This window comes from Macrobrachium rosenbergii, chromosome 56, assembly GCF_040412425.1.
Source record: "Macrobrachium rosenbergii isolate ZJJX-2024 chromosome 56, ASM4041242v1, whole genome shotgun sequence".
NCBI lineage: Eukaryota > Metazoa > Arthropoda > Malacostraca > Decapoda > Palaemonidae > Macrobrachium > Macrobrachium rosenbergii.
In genome coordinates this window covers 384,297-409,092 of record NC_089796.1, presented here as the reverse complement: position 1 = coordinate 409,092, position 24,796 = coordinate 384,297, and the positions used below count along the sequence as shown (strand labels likewise).

General features: G+C 36.9%; 1 protein-coding gene across 1 annotated transcript in view; it reads right to left on the bottom strand.

Annotated features, from left to right (window-relative positions):
- The window catches only part of fry (Protein furry), a 73,256-nt gene that overhangs the window by 29,569 nt on the left and 18,891 nt on the right, over positions 1-24,796 (bottom strand). Inside the window, 29 exon segments of the mRNA XM_067101169.1 lie at positions 893-1,122; positions 1,807-2,017; positions 2,257-2,415; positions 2,748-2,878; positions 4,231-4,365; positions 4,507-4,611; positions 5,053-5,192; positions 5,732-5,851; positions 6,267-6,424; positions 7,336-7,490; positions 12,467-12,631; positions 13,017-13,117; positions 13,432-13,598; positions 13,787-13,936; positions 14,632-14,808; positions 15,519-15,698; positions 16,462-16,651; positions 17,191-17,318; positions 17,790-17,968; positions 18,638-18,822; positions 19,373-19,601; positions 19,719-19,862; positions 19,996-20,220; positions 20,430-20,608; positions 21,422-21,656; positions 21,842-21,979; positions 22,461-22,668; positions 23,709-23,891; positions 24,405-24,595. Coding sequence (XP_066957270.1) covers positions 893-1,122; positions 1,807-2,017; positions 2,257-2,415; positions 2,748-2,878; positions 4,231-4,365; positions 4,507-4,611; positions 5,053-5,192; positions 5,732-5,851; positions 6,267-6,424; positions 7,336-7,490; positions 12,467-12,631; positions 13,017-13,117; positions 13,432-13,598; positions 13,787-13,936; positions 14,632-14,808; positions 15,519-15,698; positions 16,462-16,651; positions 17,191-17,318; positions 17,790-17,968; positions 18,638-18,822; positions 19,373-19,601; positions 19,719-19,862; positions 19,996-20,220; positions 20,430-20,608; positions 21,422-21,656; positions 21,842-21,979; positions 22,461-22,668; positions 23,709-23,891; positions 24,405-24,595 — 4,898 coding nt within the window.

The window sequence follows — 24,796 nt, the reverse complement described above, 5'->3', positions numbered from 1 at the left end:
GTGACCAAAACAGTCCTTTAACTCCCCACCCCAAGAAAAAAAAAAAACCTAAAAAACATTAGAGCAAATAACGAAAAAAAAATTCACAGAACAAAGCCTACTTTCCCCATATACAATAAATTATCAGTGATAAAATCAGGGATTTTTCTTGCCCCACCAAGAAAATAATTAAACACCATACACATATTAATCTATAGACAAGAGAAATTATTACGAGTACAACATCTTAGTGCACTTTAATAATATTGTTACAATTACCGTAGTTCCTTGCACTCGAAAAAATAATGTAAAGTATATCTCTTTCCAGAGTATGTTGCAAAATTCTTAAATTTTTAATTAACTCTTATAATTCTGAACATGTTTATCCTATGAAGATTAAAAAATAGTTCCCCCCCGCAAAACCTTCAAGTTCAAATTTAAAAACCTACACCAAATCTTACAATAGTTGCTTTTAAATACCTACTTTCACCTAACCCTTTGCAATCATTTACATAAAAACACAAGTGTAATGTCTTACAATCATGTGGAAATTCACAAGAACGACATTCACTACCTAGGAAATACATTATTAACATAGAAAAAGCCCCTAATGTAATAACTTACACTCATGGAAAATTCAGATCATCATCATTTGTCCCCTTAGAAATGCATTATTTACATCAAGAAACCTGTGTGTATAATTTTACAGTCATGGAAAATCCAAAACTTCTGTTACCTTTGAAAAGGAGTAATAAAAATTTAGAACAACATTGTTCGTCACCTACGAAATGAAGTAATAAAAATTCAAAACAATGTCTGTTACCTATGAAATACATTAATAAATATTCAGAACAATGTTTGATACCTACAAAATGCAGTAATAAAAATCCAAAAAAACAACACTGTCCGTTACCTATGAAATGCAGTAATGGGTTGGGAGCTGTCGGGCAGGTATTCAGTCAAGGGGGCAAAGTACCCCCCGTACTCTGGCATCGGCAGCGGATGTGGCTGAGGTGGCTCGTACCTCTCACTGGCCTCATCCACACCCGTAGCCGTGCCAGCCACCGTTAAACCCGGCACACCGCTCGCATTGGCGTTTTGTGCTCGCAGCACGGCAAAGTTGTCCTCCTGGGGCAAGACGATCTAGAATTTCGTGACAGAGAGAATTAAATACACCTCCTTTTGAAGCATGATACAGAGTAATACAGTTCTGGCCTTTCTGATGGGTATGAAGAAACAAGGTCTGTTAAGTAACCAAAGTAACAAACTCCGTTAAGTTACCAAAGTACCACAGTAGCACCTCAACTTAACGGACACTTTAGGGGCCTGGCCTTTCTGATAAGTAACAAAGTAAAGTCCATTAAGTACCCAAGGCCTAACATTATAGCCTGCACTTGAATATTTTCTAGAGATCTTATACCTAACAGTAATTCCACATAGTTTCTAACCTAAATAACCTGTACTTCACACTTAACACTGATTATAAGAGATTTATCTAAAAATGTATCACATCTAAAATGGTGGTATAGGGAAAAATAGAGTAATCATAATAGAGTTGTAGATGTTGGTATAAGGAAAAATAACCAAACCAGGGTACCTCGTATGTACAGAAGTTCACTAAGTTGCAGTCCTTTAAGTAGAGATGTAACAAAAATAAACTGGTACCAGTGATTAAGGCTACAACAGCAATTTACCACGGCTAACATCAGATGCAACTGTATAAATTATATAAAATTTTTTAAAATTTAATTCTACCACCAAACAAAAAATACAAATGTCAAAATCTCGAATCACTTTAATTAACCAAACTAAGCAAAATTGACAAACCTCGGCAGCAGAATTTCCATCCTCTTGCAAATTTGAGGACAACGAATTCGGAGCAAGGGAAGAATTAGGACGCGACTTCACGTTAATGGCTGTCGTTGCCGCTGTAGAAGCTGCCGCAGAGCTGTCCACAGCGATGACGCTGGAAACCCCCGAACCTACACTAGATACACTTCGTAGTGACCCAGGAGCACTACGTTGTTCTCTTGATACTCTGCAAATAATATTAATAATAAAAATTCTCACAATAAAATTTGTCTTAATAAATGTTAAGCTCAAAATTACAGGGGCTCATGATAACCATTCTTTCTAATAAACTTCTCAACTTGATTAGTCCATAATACTTAAAGAACCTTCGTTTATTTCATTTAAATATAAACGACACATACGAAACCTTAATCTCAACTAAACCTATAACTATATAACTTTAAATAAAAATAGGAGAAAACTTACAAAGGGGAGTACCGTTCCCTAGGTAGGTCGTGATGGTCCCCCGAATGTCGCTTTGTGTGCAAAGTGCCCCTCTCTGAGGGTGCCTGCTCTTGCGCGGCTCCCCCACCTCCAACACCTCCTCCCTCACCGTGCGAGGAAGTTTTTCTCATGGAAGTTAACCTGTTCACATTGAAATAGTCAATAAGAAACTGTCATTCAAACTGAGCTGTTCTTTTAAATAGCATCGATAAATGTAATATTCAAATTGAGTTGTTCTTTAAATTAGCATCAATAAATGTGACAAACTGTAAATTTTGCAATCAATTTAATGCCCGTCATTAAAAGGTCCTCAAAACTTGAAGCATGAAATATCCACAGTAAAAGAAAATTGTGAAGTTTCCCAAGAAGCAAAGGTGAAGTGCCAACTAAAAATATTCAGTGCAAAACAGTTTTGCACAATGGACTGTTTCATGTCCTGCATTCCCTATAAACAATAAAGACAAATCCCATACCTGAAGAAGGGTGGGGTTTCAGTTCTCTCGATGACACAATTAAGCGTCTCGACAGTCCCCATTTCAGCCATCAACTCCTCAACTAAGCGTTCTGGCCTTGCACGACCAACAAAGACAATGACCCTTTTTGCCTGAAAATGTGAAAAGAACTTGTGGTGATCTTTTAACAAATTCAAATGTCAAAAATATGCAAAATATTATTTTAGATAAGCCTCAACTGTTGTACATTTCTATACTGTATACAATAGTGCCCTTATGAATACAACACAACTTTTTTACCTGTTATTTTTACTCATTTTCATACAAGACAAATGAAATAAGGCTAAAACTGAAGCAACCCTTAACATATCCAAGTTCACTAAAGAATTGGATCCTCTCTCTGAGAAGCATGTTGACCTTGATAGCAAATACCCTTCAAATTTTCATATATCAAAAAGACTGTGCTGTTCTCAGTCTTCCCTGATACTTAGTGGCAAGCTCATCTTGACACCAAATACCCTTAGTATGTTTATCCACCTAAATACTGCAGTTTTCTGTCTTTTCTATAAATGCATACAGTGGCTGCCACAGGCCAAAGTTCTACCCAAGTCATTACTAATCAAAATGCCTAATTTGCATACAGTGGCTGCCACAGGCCAAAGTTCCACCCAAGTCATTACTAATCAAATTGACTAATATGCATACAAGTCAAAATTTAATCCAAACATAAGAGTTCCTTGACGTAAAGGATGGTATTGCTTCATGTCATCGTATTCCAAGCCAGTGAATACTCAAATCCCAATTGACTAAGAAATTGATGGCTCAAACAGATTTTCTGACTTTCCTTGTTGCTTAAACATTACAGCTGTCCATAAATAAATACTGTTACCAAAAGTCATTAGGGTGTACTTGTTTAAAAACAATCATTATTAAATGTCAGCTACCCTTTATCAACTCAAAATGATGAAAAGTTGGTAATAATATCCTTCTTAGTAACAAAATAACTAAAATAAGGGTACATTAGACAAATTTAATCTGAAAATAATGCCATATTAGCAATGACGACTAAAAATCACAAAGGAAAGATTTTTCACCACAAATGCCCAAAGTTACTGACATTCTAACACATCAAAGAGAGCTATAAGAAAATAAGTACAACTAAATCCTCAAAAGATGTCTACACAATCTCTGATATAGTTATATGATAAATGTTGTTAGCATTTTCCACTCAGTCAAGGCCACTTCTTTTGGTTAAAATTTACACTTTAAGCTCAAACAGCCAGCAGTAAATGAGGCATAACCTTCACAAACAAATACTTTGTATGGATAGTGGTTAGACATGACAGTGTCCTTCTAGATTAAGAAGCATAACGTGAGGATAAATATTTTTGTCCCAAGAAGGTCCCATGAAAGAAGTCCCATAGGTTTATGTGTAGACCAGTATCAAACCATATGGACTGAGAAAACAAATGCTAATCTTAACATTCAACATATAAGTACTCACATAAGCAAGCAACTCTGCGGCAGCCATTCCCGTGATGATAAATAAATAACGAATGATCACTTTGAGGTTGTTTGGCCAGCAAGTGCACAACGCTGCCCACAATTCTTCGACTTCTTTCGGATGATCATCGCCAAACTGAAATGTGAAAAATCAAAACAATTAAAACAAGTTTCTTTTAATTGTTGGATATTGGAAAACAACAGTTCCTTTGTAGAGTACAGTACTGTTAATCATGAAGCAAAACTTTAAGACTGTAATTATACATTCACAACTTACCTTAGCTGTTATGTAGAAAAGGTTATTTAGCACCATCTCTGTAGCCTCGGCAGAGCCCCAGCCTTCGCGCCTCAGGCCAGAATTCCTTCCGTTCTCACAATAATACTGCAAAGTAGGAATACTCTTAAAGTACAAGGGGAGGAACCTATAGCCTCTTCTTGAGTCTCATACAGTTGGTTAAAAGAATGTAAAATAATTCTCATGCAAGTTACATCATCATCATTATCGCCATTAACCTGGGAGTTCTTGTACGTGATTCTCTCTCTCTCTCTCTCTCTCTCTCTCTCTCTCTCTCTCTCTCTCTCTCTCATCATCTGCATATTTCACCAGATAAAACGGGAAAAACAGTTGTGCAATACAACTTGGTAAGGAATCTTTGGAAACGTACTGCTAACCTGATTTATCTTTATCAGCATGATTCATAATTGTTATATTAGACTCAAATCTGTTAACATTTTCAAACAAGTCACAAATTCTCAAGATACAGATACGGATGGGAGTGAAATTGACACTCCATGCATATACAATTCTTCCTTATATCCTTACCTGGCAATAAGGTGCTGTATTTGAAGTTGATGGAGGCGTACTTGGATCCACCAGTTCCATGTTATACAGCCACGGAAGCAAATAATGAAGCAGCAGTTGGCGCACAGAGCATCTCGCCGTTTGCAAGCGGCAGCTGATTTCTGAAGAAAACAGACGCCTGGATATTAGATGCAATTCGTGCCCATACTTGAACCTTACGAGTCTAGAAACGCAACATGCTGACCTTGTTGTGATAATTTATATTCAATAATAATAACAATAGCAAAATTGGATTACAGGCAGTCCCCAGTTAACGGCAGGCTCGGTTAACAGCCATCCAGTTTTATGGTGCTTATCTGGCAACGAAAATCAGCAATTTTTGGCACTGAAAATCGCCGATTTCCGCTTATCGGCGCCGATAATTGGGTATTGGCGCCAATACATACCTAACAGAGGCGACAGTAACCAAAAATCGGCACTGATACGCCCTGAAATTCGCCAAAAAAGCGCAAAAATCGCCGATTTTCGTTTAGTGGCGATTTTCGGTTATCACCACACCCTCAGAACAGAATCCCGCCGATAACCGAGGACTGCCTGTACATTCCATACACTAAAAACCTTGTGTGATTCCCATGTGACCATATTAAGTTGACCATAATAAGTACAATTAGCTTTCCATGGGGAGTAACAAGCAGCTTACCAGAAAACATTGGCATCGTTAACTCTGGATGCAAAAGCGCCAACTGCTTAGAGAGGTAGAGTTGGGAACGGGAGTAGGTCGAAGACAACAGGACATCGAGAGTGGAAGATTCTCTGTGCTCTGTAAAAGTAAAAAAATACAAACTTGAAAGACTATCTAACAACTACAGTAATGATCTTTCTTGGGAAATCGTTCCTCTTCTAAAATTAATTTGAACAAAACGAATAAACAATATGTGAATGTTTTACAATAAAAAATAAGAGCATTTGACTCATATGCAGGCCACACTTATTGCCTCCAAACATTCCAGAAATCAGATTTTAGTCACACAGACAGAAGAAGGGAGGTACACCACTAAGCAAGAATTACCTGGATCCTCAAGCAATCCGTGAATTCTACTAACCAGTACTTGACACATAACTTTCATTTTAAGACATTTATTTAAGTAGCTCAGCAAAAGACAACGAGAAGTCTGCTAGGCTGAGGTGTCATACTTAAAATAAATGATAAACTCAACGCAAACGAGCAAACTTACCTTCTGCATCACCAACTAAGGGAGTAACAGCTCCGAAGAACCGTTTATCTAGCACCTGTAGAAGCTGAAGAGCAGTCTCGTGGATATTGGCACGTGGACAGCCAGTGTGAAGCAGCGTTACGTTCATTATGGCCGTGTAATGATCACAGGGATATTCCCTTTGGGCAGAGGAAAAGCATCGTAAGTTAAACTCAAAAGAGCAAACCTCCACCCTAGATACTCTAAATCATTTAACTCTGTAAAATAGCATCCCAGGGCTTTGTGAAATCCAGTTTCCACACAAAAAACTAATCAATTGCCTCTTTCATGAAACAAGTTCAATAACTAGAAGATTTATGATCAAGTAACTATAAAAGTTCTTGTACCAAGCTCTACAGACTTTTAAATAATTCTCAATTGGTTTGTGTATATGCTGATTATGGTACGGCCCTGAATTCTGATATAACCAATACATTACATGTCCCTTTAGTGTCACATTCTGAACTGTTTTCAATCATTTTTTTGTAATGAAACATAACAGAGATTAACACAGAATTTTTTATAATGAAACACAACAGAGATTAACACAGACTACAGTATATGAAAAACATTAAAGGACTAACACTTTTTAGAGTAACATGAGATTAAATTATGATTACAAGAGCAGCAGGTTACACTTGAATGTTCATACCATGAAAAGCACCACACAGAGTTATATATTAACACTGCAAAGATCCCAAAAAATGAATACTGAGTAAAAGACACTTAAAAATCCTTAAATAAGTTTAATTTTTCTTTGTTTTCATCCCAACTCTATTCAACTCTTCATTAAATGGACAGGAATGAAATTTAAAATTTACGCCACAGGCCAAGCACTGGTACCTATGAGATCATTCAGTACTGAAAATAACATTTAAAAAATTGTTAGGAGAGGGTGGAAAGTAATATGGAAGAAAGAGACACAGTACAGTAAAAAGAACATTTAGTAATGTCAACAGTGTGTAGCGTGAGGCGCACTGATAGCGCTATCCCCTATGGGGAACTCTTCATTTAGGTTCCATAAGTCACAAAAACCAATCTCGAAACTTACCTAGCCGAGAAAATTGTCGCCAGAGCATTGAAGCATCCGTCCGCTACCTCAGGGGTAGCAGTGTAGCAGCGGTCTACCACCCAGTCTAGGACGGCTCCCGAATCTGGGTTGAATTCCAGTAACAGCACAATAGTCTCTTGAGCCAGCTCGTATATCTGCCCGCATAAAGATCGGTGTAAGTAAGCGGAAATAATCACTATTTGTGTCAAATAATTATAGAAGCAGTCTAACTAAGCAGAGTGTCTATCGTTCACGAAAGTTCGTGAAGTTCTGTAACAGCTGACATTTAACTTAATGGTGAATATCCTAAGGAAACTGTGAAGTTCTGTAACAGCTGACATTTAACTTAATGGTGAATACCCTAAGAAAACTATATCATGGAAATTCATACAATATCACTTAGATAATAACAAGATTAATTGTCAGAATATAATAATGCAGAAATAGAATGTTAGTGAGCACATAAACACACACAATATTTTAGGAGAAGCTTCAAGCAAACGAAAAGTAAGACTCCACACGTAAAATGTTCTGTGAGTACGATACAGCACCTTTGACACACTGATCATTCTGTTATAGTGAAAAGTAATCATGCCAACCTCATATCTAGACAGTGCTAAAGTATATGCAGAAAATCAGATACCCCTTTTTTTTTTCAATCATAAAAACCACACAGTTATTATGTATACAATGCTTTATTAACATGAAGTATGTACAGTATACTTCAGTGCCAGTTTTAATGAATAAATCAATACCCAAAATCTTGTCGCTGGTTTCTTCATGATTTGTGTCATCTACCATAAGTCCATAATAGTTATAGTATCCCTAAAGAACACATAGGAAAAATATTAAACATGAAAACCACCACCACCAGAAAAGGAGCGATAAGCAGCAGAGCTAAAATCAAAACTTATAAAAGAAGCACGAGTCGTTTCTTAAAATTATCTTGAGAAAAATCAAAATTATACAACAATCTCAAAATCAATTAGCCATGGCCCATTACAAAAGTGAAAAATAAGCTGCTAGTGAATGGAAAGCTGATATTGAAAAACTTACAGGCTACACAGATCTAGTCATAAGAAAAGCCTTACTGAATCTTCTAAAATTCTCGTTCTTTGTCATAAGTTCATCAGACTGAGTCTTTGTAACAACTGTTCAATTTCAACTTCTGGGCAAAAGTTCCTTAATTCTTGGCAAAAATCACTAACCTGCAAGTCAGCCAGCCAGCTAAATCTAAAATTATATTCCATAAAGCATTTCCCTGTATTTCTACACTCCTTCAGTGTGCCACTGTTTAAAAGGTTTTGTCCTCAACGTAGAGAAGTCCACTGACGTTATCTAACATTTCTCTATTTCTCTTTCTTTCCTCACAATGGATGACCTAAAACTGGGTTGATCTAACTAGTTTGGTTTCCCCATCATAAACAATAATTCAATTGTTTCTGATAACCTTACCAGCAGACCCAGCGTTGTAATGCAATGCTTTACCTACAATGCAATGTAAGCACAAATTCTCTCTAGTCAAAAGACACAGACAGCTAACATTATGATCCAACCTTAAGCATAGTAGTCACTTTTTAAGACCCAATCAAAACTCAACACAATCTTTTACTGGCAAACATCACCTAGGAAAAAGAATATTTATGTCATCAAAAAATAATCATACCAAAACAAGCAATCAGGCAAAATTTATGATGGTGAAACTTTAATCACAAATCTGTATTAAATTACAGCATGTCTCACTATAATAAAAAAACTCCTTAGCACATAATAATAATCCTTGAAAAATCAGAGCAATTTACATCAAGCCTATAAATAATATCGTATCTAAAGGTAAAAGGCAAAGCCATTTAAGACAGAGCTGCAACTTAATACACTAATAAATCAAAACACGCCAAAAAAATCCAGTCACCGAAAGTGAGAGAGGTTCAGCTTGCTAAATTTCACACCTAATGTGCAACAAACATCCCTGGAGTGCGAGGCACCAGGGGGAACGCTACTGGTTGCTGGCTCTACCACTTACCTTGCTCTTTATCTAGAGATGCATATGGAACAGAAGAGAAAAGAAAAGATCATCGATAGGAAATGAGATCGCTACAAATGCATGCTGCAAAGTTAAATGCAGTTATTACTCATCGTATTCCTAACAGCGCCAACATCCGTCCCTTGCATAATAAAAATCAGCAATTGTGTTGACCCTCACAGCCCAGGCTAAATATATATTAAGCACACTCCTAGACCGGGCTAAATTTCAAGATGGCCAATTTAAAAAAAAAAAAACTCTTCAATGAGAAAAGGACGATGTTTAAGAAGAAAAATTCTAAAAAATTTTCTGTACTTTCCAGGGGAAGTTGAAAGTGAGGGGCCTCCTTTCCAAAAGACAGTCGTGAAAATATACTAATTTTACCAAGTTATAAGTGTTTTCTCTAATATGTTTTTTTATTTTATTTTGTAAAATTATAATTACAGCTCACATAATATCATAACAGATACGAATTAAAAAACAGTAACAAATTCTGAGTATATTTATTGTAAAATATTTACGAGACGTCATTGGATGGGAATTTTGGACAACATTTCCCTATGGCATCTCAAGGCAAACTGATCCCTCTCTGCTGTGCCGACTAGCTATATGAGTTGGGGTAAAAGTTGCCACGATTCATTTATGGCCCACGGAAGTGATCTCAGCACTTTTCCCAAAAAATTATTACAAATTGTATAGCATGAAATCTTGAACATATATGTTTCCCGGACTCCACCACAAAGCTAAATGTAAACATATATTTATGTTATCTGTCCACAAGAGGTTAATAAGTTGTAATATTTATAAAAGATATAAACTACGGCTTTCGAACACCTGAAAAATGTTCCTCCTCAGTGTTTACGTTAAACGACCTTTTAAGCTAACCTGAACACTCAGGAGGAACACTGTTCAGGTGTTCGAAAGTCTGTTTTTATCTTTTATAAATAACACAATTTATTTCTATAACTGCAGATTTTTATTATACAATAGTTTTTCACGACACTGTGCACTTCTTAGCATCCGTCCCTTAGAAAGCAGTAAACATAATTCCCAAAGAACTCATTAGTCTGCAAATGTGACCTTTCAAAAACTTGGAAAGGATTTCATTGCGTTAGTAATTAACTGCCTGACATGCACACAATGAAGCTGTATAACAACTTTCAGAAGCCTCTAGAGGTATTACAAGCAGCTACAAATCATGTTTTGATTCTGTACTTCTACAGAAAAAGTTATTCCACATTCAGCAAGTGAAACCCTTCCTCTCAAGTGTTTTAGTTCATCTTTTTTATAAATATCAATGTAAATATAAATATAAATATAAAAAATACATAAATATAAATATGTTATTATTAAATACAGACCCTACAACATATTTTATCAACATGGCCTAGGTTTAAAATCAATTGTAAGAGCTCTTGAATGGGAAAATACCTGCAATGCACTAAATATTTCTACATTTTATAAATTTCTGGAACATAGAAATCCTTACAACACAATAAATAATGCAAAAGAAAATTTAAGAGGATAATTCAGACACAGGAATCTTAGTAAGAACTCTGCAATTAGAGCTAGCGCTCTAAAGCACTGTAATCTTTGCTGATTACTTGGATCTTGGTAACATTACGAAAATAACTGCTTTTGGAGACAAATCTCTAAATGTTTATCTGTTTCACGAGAATACTATTTGGCTCTAAGACTATCATTTTTCCTCTGCTTCAGTGAATGTCCTACAATACGCTACTTCTAGTATATCTTGAAACAACATGACAACTTCTTTCATTATTCCATATTTATTCCCATGCCGCATATATTCTACCATAATAAAAATAAGACGCTAAAAAGTGAATGTGATAAACATGAAGTAGAATTTCAAATTACTTATACAGAATACTAATCTTGTTCATTATAAAATACCTTCCGTAAGATTAAACATCTGATCATTCAAACAGGCTCTCCAATGAGTCAAGATGGTCCAGACAGCTTGGGAAGGAAAGCTCAAGCATAAAAATAGGGTATTTCATGCACTTTGCTTGGGATGATTTGCTTGATACGATACAAATCCCAACTGACTGTTTTCATCCCGGCCTGCTCCAACTGGCAAGTGTATCGCCAATCCCCGCTTAGCGGCACCGACGTCCGCTTATCAGGGCCGATAAGCTCTGATATTCGTCAATTTCCGGTTATCGGCGATTTTCGGTTATCGTCAAACCATCGGGAATGGAACCCCCCCTGATACCCAGGGAATGCCTATATCCATTTCCTAGTCACCCTCTTCCAAAGGAAATTTAATCCTCAAGCTTATACTTCACTAATCTATTTAGCTGCCTTCGCTCGGACTTAGATCCTTAAAATTTATACATTTTTCAATGTGCCAATTACATTGTGATGGAGGTTTGACATTTTCCATATAAGACAAACAGGATGGAAGATCTACCAAAACTACGGTTCTCAAGGCTTTGCCAAGTCACTAACTTTGCTAATAATCAGCAACCTCTGAAGTTTCTACAGTAATCAGATTCTCAAATTTAACTTCGACCCTGGATCATAATTATCAATGTTCTTAATCGACATACTGCAGAGACCATTTACACAATGTTAATAATTCTTATAAACCACTGTCTTTATTGCTGAAATAGCAGCTTGTAAGCTGTTGCCTAAGATAACTCACAACCTTATACGTATTTTCATTAAAATCAAATATATTACCTAAGAAAAAACTCATTAAAATCAAATACATTACCTATGAGAAAACAATTTCACAAAACACTGTGCCAAAACTACTACTGCATATTAACTCTGTAATATATGCTGCTAACTTAACTTAAAGCAATGAGTTTCACATCCATCAACCCTTATCAGTCATGAACTGAAATTACAACCAACATCCCTAAACTATTACTTTCCTTAAATATTCATTATACCAAGACAAAACATTACCAATACTGTATAGGTTCTTAGACGAGATGGAAAAACTATGACTACAAGTGCATATACCAGTTTCTTCAATTTGCTGACACAAATTCTAATCTTTCCTTCAAAAATACTCAAATGTGCTCTACAAATGATACCATTTTCAAATGCTGCGACTATTCAACTAGAATTGCTTACCTTTTCATCGTGAGATCCCAAGAGGGCATCTAACCACTGGTAAATATTGCCGTCGTCAGCCAGGAGCTGTGGGTCGAAAGAAGGCCCGCAACAGAGCACAGCGCTCGAGGCATGTAATGCGCACAGTTCGAACTCCGACGGCTGACGATTACTGGAGTCCGGGTTCTGCAAAAAATGAAAGTTACGAACATTCCTTAATTTACCAAAATAGTAACAACTCAATTTTGTGGACGTCTGTACTTATTATTTTTATATAAACCTCCTAAATTAAGTGCTAAGTGTACGGTAAAGGTTACTTAGGGTTAGGATCTATGTGGAATTGCTGTTAATAGCAAAATACCTGGAAATTTTCAAGTGAGGGCTACAATACAGGATCTTTGTTACTTAATGGTCTTTGTTACATTTTAGAAAGGCTAGATCCATCTGTTAAGTTGAGGTTCTACTGCATATCTGCATCGAGCCAATTCCTTTACTTAACACAAAGATTGCAATTAATGAAGTTTGAATTTTATAATTTATCTAAGGCCACTACAAGGAACATCCATTTTACCTTAAAGCCAAACGGTGCCCCAAATACGCCACTCCACGAAGCAAAGAGGTAGAACAACCCTTTTCTTAATGTCCTGGGAATCAGCGTTTGCCTCTGTTCCACTGCGAAAGACAAAAGCATAAAATTATGGTGGAAACTTCAGCATATTTTTAAAAACAAAAAGTTGAAAAAAGCTATCAATTCATCTGGCCTCACAAACTGCATATGATACAACACAAGGAAAGTTGCATGAAAGACTACCAAATAAACGAAAATGTCTGATTTAACATTGGAAAAGCTAACTGTATAGTCTAATAGAAAGAGAGAGAGAGAAATAACCATCATTACATGAATGACTATGCTCTAGTTTTAGAAAATGATAGTCTTCATATTGGCTCCAAAATCCTCTACCACCAATGTTTCAGGTCTGACGTACATGAAAAACTGCCGATCAGCTTTCGAACAAAGTGGCAGAAATGAGTCTTGATCTGCAGGAAGGTGTTGTCTTTGTCCTGTTCGCTCTCCAAGTAGAGCCGTGCTCCGTCCATGTATTCTAGATACCGATTCTGCAGTGCCCCTGTGTCACTATCGATTACGCTATCGCTGCAAACAGGAAAAAGGTTATCGTAAATGTCAGCTCTCAACATACAAAAAATAAAAAGTATCAATTAATCCAATGACTTACATAAAAAAGTTTACCATAATGTCAGCTCTCAATGTATAAAAAATAAAAATATCAGTTAATGCAAAGACTTAATTTTGTTTATAACCAATAAACTCCAACTCCTTACCTCAGAGCAAAAGTGCCCTGCTCGGCTATCATCTCGAACAACTTAACGAGGGTGACGCGGAGAGCGTCGCGCCTTCGACGACGACGCATGTTCTCCTGCTTCCGATCGATACTCTCCCGGATGTATGGAAGTAACTCTTCCATCAGATCACTGATTCCATAAAAAATGATAAGGGATCAGTAATGAGTAGGTGATCTGGTCTAGTGAGAAACCTCACAATAACAATGACACGTATCTTACTGATGATAACAGATCAGCATCAAACTTTGAAACTTGAAAAAGGCCACAAATCGGAGAAAAAATACATGTATTCAAAACCACACACAGTTTTGGCGCATCAGTGGTTTTCAATATAGTTGCTTTCCAATTTGTGGTTTTTTCCACATATCTTACTTACTTTTCTCACAAACACCCTGACTTTTTTTCTAATCGCAAACATTAAGCTACAAATATTGTTTAATATCAAATTGACTCAACCTCGGAACAAACGCCAGAAGAGAATTTATAGGTGATAACTGATCCATCACCAGGTGGACTCAAACAACTGAATACCAGCGAAACAACAACTTTTTATGGGTAGTGTTGTTCCCCAACCATTAGTGTTTCAAGTCCACTTGGTGATAGACCACTTATAAATTCCCCTTCAGTGCTTATTCTGAGGCTGAGTGAATTTGATATTATTGAACATCTGTAGCGCAATGTTTGATAATATCTTACTAAATAACCTCCATTACTCACAGCACAATACCTGTGCACAGTACCTTTACAAGGGATTGTCATCATATATTCAAGGACATTTTACTCATGAGAAAAAATATATATATTTAAATTAAAACAACACTCACCTCAGTGCAAAGTGATTGATTTTACCCAGAGCAAGAGTCACAGCTTCACGCATGTCGGTGCTATCGTAACGAAGGAGGGGGACCAGAAGTTTGTATAAGCAGAGCGGCGAGACTGAATATCCGGGATTGGGACGCTCGCCACTCCTCTCTCCGCTAACACCACTGTCTGGAGAAGATCTGAAGGGGAAAAATATACACAAAGTATTATTTAAGGCAATTTGAAGACCAGGAGTTGGAAAACAGGATAACTGCAACTACAAGACAGAAATGAATAGAAAACTTCATTGTTCCTTGACTAATGTATCCTTGATAACCTTCTTCACAATAAAAATGTCATAATTTTATTTCTTACGTACAGTCTTTTCTCTTGCAGAGGACTAAAATCTGACTCAACCCCAACAGCAAATATCTGATGCCAATCACAATATGACATAAAGGAGATATTATTATTATTATTATTATTATTATTATTATTATTATTATTATTATTATTATTATTATTATTATTATTATTATTATTATTATTATTATTCTTCAAGTAAACCCCTATTCACATGGAACAAGCATACAGGGGCCACTGACTTAAAATTCGAGCTTCCTAAGAGTATGCTGTTCATTTGAAAGAAGTTAAAGAAGAGACATTAATAGGAAATACAGAAAGAACAGATCAGTTATTAGAAAAAAAGTTAGATAAAAAGATGAATTAATAAATTAATATCTAGATTCTGCATTGTAAGAGTTTTCAGTTCTATAATCCCATGTGTCAAGACTTATCAACTCTAGAAACCATAATTCCAAATAATGTCCCTATTACCAACGGAGCTTTAGATAAAACTGAATCGTAACCATGACCATATTTCAAGATTATTTTCTAAAACATAACTCACCCTAAACTAATATCAGGTGAAGCACATCTAATAATGGGCGTTTTCGTAACCGCAGGCACAACGCGACAAGCAAGAACAACATAATTGCGCCAGAGATTCATGTAGATGTCCCTCTCACTAATAGGTTTCTTGACTTGAGTGGCACTGCGCAAGAGTGAAGCTCTATTATCGTTGGGTGGTCTGAAAAGGAAGGTCAATGTAACTATAACTATAACAAAATCTCAACATAAGGCTTCAAAGGGTATTCGATGAACAAAAAGTAACACATTTCTCATAATTCACAAAATGTAACTTTAATGACAGAATATGCATTTACTGAGTACTGTAAAAAATAGTCACTTATAGTTAAACAATAACATAACGGATCACGAGTAGTATATTTAGTCAATTTTTCCCAACTCTAAAGATAAGGACACAGGTTTAAAAATTACATCTTTCCTAACTTCTTTGTTCTTGTCCTCCAAGTTTTTTCAAGAGTTGCAAATGATACACCCTAGATTAGATATTTGTACAAATAGACTGTAGTATACAACCAACAACGTGCAAATAGACTGTCATATACAACCAACAAAAGGATGTCTGCACACATAAAATGAGGAACTGATGATTTGGTTGTACTGCGCTTTTACTTATGAGGCATGCTCAAAGCTTTAATCTTTTATATGACATCACTTTCTTATAATAGTAATTTCTTCTTGATACTTTCCAGTAGTTCTTGGGTAAATCTAAAAACATCTGAACACCAATGACTTAAGGCCTAAAATATGTCATAATCAAGGCTTTCTCATAATTTTACACAAAAGCACATGAAACGTCAAACAAAATACTTACGTAGGATCAACGATGGAATAAAGGGAATTGGCACAAGTGTACCCAACGGGCCAGGCATTACTGATGGCTCGCAAGCAAGAGGAGAAGACAAAACATCGAACAAAATACTTACGTAGGATCAACGATGGAATAAAGGGAATTGGCACGAGTGTACACAATGGGCCAGGCATGACTGATGGCTTGCGGGCAAGAGGAGAAGACGCGGCCGTGCAAGACAAAGCCACAGAGGACTAGAGCCCACACATCTTCACATGCCAAGTGTTGCACGCTTCCACTTTTGATGCTGCTGTCCTCGATGAACCCTGAGTAAGAGGCATTGTAAATGTTAGTGATTTTATCACTTGCATGTTATATTCAGTTTACCTTGGTCAGAGTTTTGCCTCATTTCCTTAATTTTTCATTTAAATATCCTTTACTTTGTTTGACCTTAATCATTTTTCCTGATCTAGTCCCTCTCAATTTATGTTACACTGTATATATACTTCTATATATATGGTATATTATTATTATTATTACTATCATTATTCAGAAGATGAACCCTATTCATATGGAACAAGCCCACAGGGGCCATTGCTAAATTAAAACAATCTAAATGTACACTACTGAATGTACACTACTGTATAACCAACAACTGTGAGTAAAATTATTTACCAACATAATTCCTAAAAATGCATTAACAAATGCTATGCAGTGAACTACAAAATAGGGTAGAGAACCTTTCTAAGAATACCGCAAATACTTTACATACAAAAAAGAAACAATTACATCAATAAGCATTAACAACTGCCAAATAGAAAAACCTCTCATTATTCAAAAGTTCTAGCATCAAACAGTATCTCACCTCCAGTCCACACTGATGAACTTCTGTCAGCTAACCACTGCAAATCTATATTCGTAGTGGCTGTCACAGCCGATCTCTCACCAGGAGGAAGTAATGACATCACGCTCTCCACAATACGTCCGCACCACCTGTCACAGATTAAGTAGGACGTTTGAAAGTGCTACAATAATGAGATTCAAAATGGAAAAAAAAGCACCTTTGAAGTATGAAAACTTGTCTTATTTCTTATGCTAGGTAATTTACAATTGGTTTTCCAATTTTGTGTGAACCACAAATTTGGAATATTCAATGTAATGTTACCTCTGTAAAACCATTAAAGAGGAACCCTGAGAATGCTGATAGTATAAACTGACGCATTTCATGAATTTCATATTATTATTGCAATCCATGAATGACCAACACCCTCTAAGCATATAAAGATCAAATGGACAACGAAACGAGAAACAAATAAGAAAGCAAGATAGTTTTGACTTGGTTAAAAAGGATGAATTGAAAATTTCACCTTGCTGATAACCATTAACCCCACCAGGGTTCTGAAAAGGATAGAGAAGTAATTTATAAGCTTTTTTATGGCAAGACTGTTAAGAAAGATTTATTACCTATCCATGACATCTATAACAGGCTCACTAATGGGGCTGTCTTCTCCCAGAGCCTTAGCGAGCAGTTTTACTTCTCGCAGTATGGCCACAGCCACTCTCCTCGGTGCCTGACGACAGCTGCACAGCAGAACCAGGGCAAAACCTTCAGCCAAGTGTAGGACGTCACTATGGTCGCCACGCTGCATAAGTAGAGGATAGGCATATGTAGTAATACTATAGTTAAATGAGACTTCTATACTCTTGTACAGCTCACATGTAGGATTTATTGTCAATGGAAAGAGGAGGACTGGAGCATGGTTTGCTTGAAGAAAAAAGGACATCTAAACTACAAAGGACCATTAGGATAGTCAACAATGTGTTGTACAAGGGAGTACAATGCAACAGAGGACAGAAAGGTCTGCACTTTGGAACGTACAATAATGGTGCAAATCTCCTGGTGTTGGAATCATGGACATATCTTATGGTAAAATATTTATTCCTACCAAACATGGCCTCTCCCACTCGAAAAACTCAAATTTTCAGTGTCACCATAAAAATTATAGGACCAAACTCTTCTAACCAGCCCTTTAAGTTGCATAATTTCACTTGTTGGAAGAAAAAGAAGAAGTAGAAGTTTTTCAAAGAGTATCTATTATTAATAGGGTGTTCATCAATGAGTGTTTTAGCCTAACTGATCTTTATGGGAACTCATCTTTCAAAGCTTCAGACAGCAATTCCATCTAACTTCAATATGCAAAGTCATTACCATAATAAAATCAAATCTCTTGAGCCATGTTAAACATACACATACCTCAATTCACTTCATTTTTACCATCATCATAAATCAATTCTCACAGGTCATCACTCACCTGGTGCAGGTGTAGATGATGGAGGTCTCCGACACCAGGGTCGCGCTTGTTGGCGTTATTGCTCGTGGTTGTGTTGGTCAGGGCGTTCTTCCAAGCCGTGATGAGTTGGAGGAGCATTCGTATGCCGTTGTCCAACAACTGAGGCGATGTGTCTCCCACTTCCTTCACAAGGAACTGGATGAATCCTGCGAAGGAACAGATACAGTACTTATCACAGCGCTTGCACTTCTGGGATTGGAAATGGAATGGAGAATTCAGGCCAAGAGGGTAGGTGCTGGGACCTATGAGGTCATTCAGTGCTGAAAGGGAAATTGTGAGTTAAAAGGTTCTAAAAGTGTAACAGGAGGAAAACCTCACAGTTGCATTATGAATTAATTGTTAGGAGAGGGTGGAAAGTAAGATGGAAGAGAATATGAATGGAGGTGCAGTAAAAGGAAGGGAAAGGGTTGCAGCTAGGGGCCAAAGGAATGCTGCAAAGAACCTTAAATAATGCCTACAGTGCACCATGTGAGGTGCACTAACAGCACTAGCTTCCTTCCCCCCAAAATACAGGGAAGATATTCATTTAATAAAGTGAATTATATCTACGATGGTAACACAGCAAAAAATAATTATAACATAGCAGCTAATAAGTACAATACACTACAATAAAGTCCATTTAGGTTAGGTGATACGCAGGCAAAACGCACACGAACTCTCTTTGAAAGTTTCTCGAATCCAACAAAGACTTCTTACCGTATACTACATCATGCCGCCACTCGGGGAAGTCCAACACAAGAGACTGTAAACTCTGGAAAGCTAACGCTCGTAGTTCCTCGTCCATGTGAACCGTGAGTCGGCCAAGCAAATCGACTAAATCTCTGCCAGACATGCCATCTGGTATGAGTCTAGGTACAGCTGCCACACATGTTCGGAAGAGGTCGATTTTGGGTTTTCGCTCTCCAGTGATCATCTCGTCTGGTTCCTGATATCATAAAGTGGATAGAAAGAGCGGCATTAATATCATTACAGTAAAAATTCAAACAAAATTTCATCCGAAAGGTGCTCAATATGACTGAGAGTTCAAAGAACCTTGGATTACCTTGTTAACATTCTGTGTGTTGGTCATCATTAGGGGTCTACCGAACTGGCTATCGAGAGCTTTGAGGATATCATTAAAAGATCTACGAACGAGAGGATAGTATGCAGATATGCCAATGTTTCTTGCCGTATCCTCAGTAAGCATCTGGAAAGAAAAATAAAAAAATTGTTACGAAAAAGGATGAAACATACTGAAAACAAAAGCTGTGTACATGCCATAAAAAAGTACTGTACATACTGCAATATTTCAATAAGTTCATTTATAGATTTCAACTTGCCTTGTTAAGGAATGTCTTCTTCACTCGAAGTGTGTTACCAGAGGGGAGGACACCAACAGTGCGAGGCATCGGCGGTTCACCCTCTTTCTGCTGAAGACTGTCTGCTACGACAAGGAAAGCTCTTAGGCCTATAGACATGCGCTCTGGTGTCATAATTATTTTTATCTGGCGTCCAACCGACAGAAGATCAAATACTATTTCTCGCATGGCAAAATCTAACCTCTCCTGAAACGAAAAATAATGTAAGAATCTCTTCATTCATCAACAAATATCAAACCTGTATACTCAGTTAATTCAACAAACTGCAATTTCCCTAAGCAATAACTGATGCAATCTTTACTTTTAAAAAATAAAGAACAGTCTACACAATCTTAGTTGTGAACAAAACAGTTACTCATTTCCCTCTGAAATAAATGAAGAAATAGGCAATTTACCTGTGCAATAAACTGAATAATCTTCACAAAGATATTCAGTGGGGTGTCCCTTGGAACAACTGCTTTAGAACCTTTGGGGAAGAGGGAGTTGACGATGCTTGCTAAACGAGAATGTGTGGCAGAATTGCTTTCACACTTGATGCGTATCATGTACACCCAAAGCAGCCTGTATAAAGACTCTGTAAAAGAAATGAGAGTCTTTATTAGATTACGCACAGTAACTCAAAATCAAAGACTAGACTTCTGCTTCTTCACACACCATTTGCAATATTATCATCATTACAGGAAGTCCCTGGTTATCGGTGGAGGTTCTGTTCCGACAGCGTGACTAAGCAAAAATCGCAGATAACCGAAAATCAGCGATAATCAGTGATTTTTGGGGCTTATTGGCACCGATAACTGGAGATTGGCACCTCTGTTTGGTATGTATTGGCGCCAATACCCGATTATTGGCACTGATAAGCAGAAATCGGTGATTTTCGGCGCCGAAAATCATTGATTTTCATCGCTAGACAAGCGCTGTAAAACCGGATTGCCGATAACCAGGGACTGCCTGTATTATTATTATTACTATTATTATTATTATTATTATTATTATTATTATTATTATTATTATTAATGCTGTTCAGAAAAAGAACCCTATTCATATGGAACATGCCCCCAGGGGCCACTGACTTGACTTTCAAGCTTCCAAAGAATATGGTGTTCATTGGAAGGTTCTTTGGTGTTCATTGGAAAGAAGTAAAAGAAGGTAACAAGAAATGCATAAAGAAGAGATCAGTTATTAGGAAAGAAAAAATAAATTAACGAACTAATAAGTACATCGATAAAAATGTAAGTAAATTACTTAAATACAAGAAGAAATGCTTTAGGGTAGTAGTGGGCACTGCATCTTCACTACAACTTTTAAGGTTCCAACTGCACAACACCCTCGGGGAGACTGACAACCAGCTCCACTGAAAAACTGAATAACCGAAGTACAAACTGCTTACCTAAGGCTACTCGTGACATCTTGGGATCTCTGTTCTTGAGATGCTGCAAACACATAGCAAGGAAATAATGCCAGTTGCTCAGAAAGAAGGTCTTCTGTGAAACGCACAGCAAGCAGGTCACCAGTGGAAAGATGGATAGCCTGTGCTTGTTCTTGGTGGCCATATCTAACGTTGTGGAGTAAAGCATTTCTACAAAGTACTTAAGGCAAGGAACGTTGACCTCATGTTTGACAGCCTGAAAGAGAATGAGACACACTGTTTCACTGGAAAAACTTTCGTCAGATATGTATATGTACCAGTAAAATACGTTTGATCCTAATTAATCTTTATGAACACTTAAAAAAACTATATTCTACTCACAACAACATGCATATGTACCAGTACTATATATTTGACCAATTTTTACGAATCTTTACTCACCGCAGCAACAGGAACTAATATCTCTACAAAGAGACCGGCCAAGGCGTGCTTGATGTCTTTATCTCGGACTTCCAAAAAGTATTGAGCACATTCTTGCATGAATTGGAAAGATGCTTCAAACTCCTCAATTGGAACCATCTGAAATAGTACGAAAAATCATAATGCTTTGTCATTCGTTTCTTCGTCATTCTGAGAAAGGTGACATTCAGCCATTGGAATAACAAAGATGCTAGAGAAACTACAATTTAAAAAGTCCTATCATCTTATCAAGTACAGGGAGTCCCGGTTATCGGAGGGGGATCTGTTCTGAAGGCATGACAATGAGTGAAAATCATCGATAACCAAAAATCCGAGATTTTCAGTGCTTGTCGGTGCCAATAACCGGAGATTGGCGCCTCTGTTAGGTATGCACCAGCGCCATTACCCAATTTTCAGCACCGATAAGTGGAAATCAGCGCATATCAGCACTGAAAATCACTGATTTCTGTCGCTAGACAAGTGCAAGAAAACCAGAGCGCCAATATCCAAGCCCACCGATAACGGGGGACTGCCTGTATGGGATAAACATTCAGGCTGTTCCTAATATATATGACAATACAAAACACTACAGCACACTTACCTTGACTCTGAAGAACTTCATCCCCATCAAGAGCGAGGTGATGCTCTGTGTCGTCACAGATGATGCCTCTCTGGCCCTGAGTTCTTTCAGCTCGGCCATGAAGCGCCGACGGACAGACTGAAACCGTGACTGCGCCAAGACGCCAATCACCTCGGCATACAAGTCGGCTATCGTGTTGATATTTGCACCATTTGGATTATTCTGAACGCTGAAAAATAAAATGGGGTAAAGTTTGCAATAATTCTGTATCAACCTCAAAAGCCTTGAATATGAAAGGATTTACTGACAGCAAAGATGAATTAACATTCTATACAATAAGCAGTCAATCCTGTCAACTCTACGAGGTAATTGTTTGAAGTTCACTGCTCTATTCATAAACTAAAAATTTGGAAGCAAAGTCCCAAGGCAGTTATGTTGTGCTGTATTTCAAAACGGGTAATTTTAATCTTCCCTAAATATAAGAAGCAAAACTTGCACATCTCTCAAACTGACAAATTAAAGAAATTATTCATGTTTCTGTTGACATACAGAAGACTTCAGATTAATAGATCTTATCACGATTCTTTGAATACCAGCTATTATAAGGATGATTTATTTCACAGGGATATCTTTTTGGAAGTGACATATCTTACTGAGAAACCTCTTAAATCATATAGGTATAAAGTACAGACTAGCTTTGGCTAGAAATCAAATAGAATTATTGATGGCTGTGGGATATCTTGAATATTCAATAGTAATTTATAATATAGGGTCTTTGCAACTCATAAGATTTTCCCACATTTCAGAAGGCCAGTATGTACAGGCTGAAAGGTTGTTACTAAAAGAGGTATAATAACTGTAGCTAGGCAAAGTTCAGGACAATGAGTTAGTTAGGCAAGATGAATCTAACTCAAACATTAGTCTGTGAGACATCACAATAAAGCAGTTGCTTTTAAAGTAGACACAAATGAAATGGTCAAAATAAAAAAAAAAAAATCAGGCTATATAACAAATTTATTTACATGAAGACTAGTTCCAAATTCTGTATGAAGTTTTTTGTTCTCAAAATACAATGGCATTTAGCAATCAAATGGAAAATATGATCAAAAAGATATCGTGCTTTATATGAACTAAGCCTAGGAGTCAATTCTTACTCTCAATCAGTCCCACTTGCCATAATAAATATAGCTACTTAAAATAGGATTAAAATACAATTCTACCAGTTTTAAAAGATAGGAAAGATGGTGAGGCAAAACCAGTAATACTTACCCTTCTCGATACTTGAAATGTTTGAAAGCAATGTCTTCAATATGCTTCACAAGGTCGTCATGACCCGGATGAACTGCAAGCTGCCTGAGAACTTCAATTAACACCAAGCAGAATATGAATTCAACAGCAAGATCACGACGTTCCTGGATGGATTCCCGATCTACGTTTGATCCAGCATCAACCCTGCGTAAGACAGTGGGCGTTTCAGTAGGAGGATATGAAGAATACCACTGAATGCACTTTCTACTGATGGGCATAGAGAACTCACAGCAATCATCAATAATCAACTCATATTGAGACTAAAACAGCAAATTTTCAATTAATTTGTATTTTACCTAACATACCAACCTGAAGTTCTTTACACAGGGATTTAGCTATGTAAAGAACAAAGGTTTGTATTTGTGTAGGAACAAATAGCAAATTTTAAAAATAATTTGTATTTTTCCTAACATACAAACTTTAAGTTCTTTACATAGAGATTTAGCTATGTAAAGAACAAAGGTTTGTATTTGTGTGGCATCAAACAACAAGTTTTAAAAGTAATTTGTATTTTTCCTAACATAAAAACCTGAAGTTCTTCACAGAGCTAAATCCCTATGTAAAGAACAAATGTTTGTATGTGTGTACGAACAAATGTACATTACACAGCAACACACAGCAACTACAAAGATCCGAGACGATGTCTCGTACACTCACCCTTTGCTTTTGCTGGGATCTTTATATTTGGCATCGGTGGAGCCCCATTCAACCCCTTGCCTGTCATACCAAGCAAAGAGTGTTCGCAGCAACGAGGGAAGACAGTGCTCTGCCACACAACCGAAGGCTACGAGTAACTGATCAAACGTAGCGTCCTCTCCGCGCTGCAGGCTTTTCGATAGACTTCGTTCCTATACAGAAAGAAAGATTTGCATAACTGTACATTTAGGGTCAAGCAAACCAGCTCCCGATGATAGAGATATACAGAAAGAAAGTCATTTCTAAAACTGAAAAATCTTCTGAAATTTGAGCCAAACGAGAAAATTTAACATATTATTGAAATTTTGAATAAAGGAGAATATAATAAACCAGTCAGCATACAGTGAACTTAC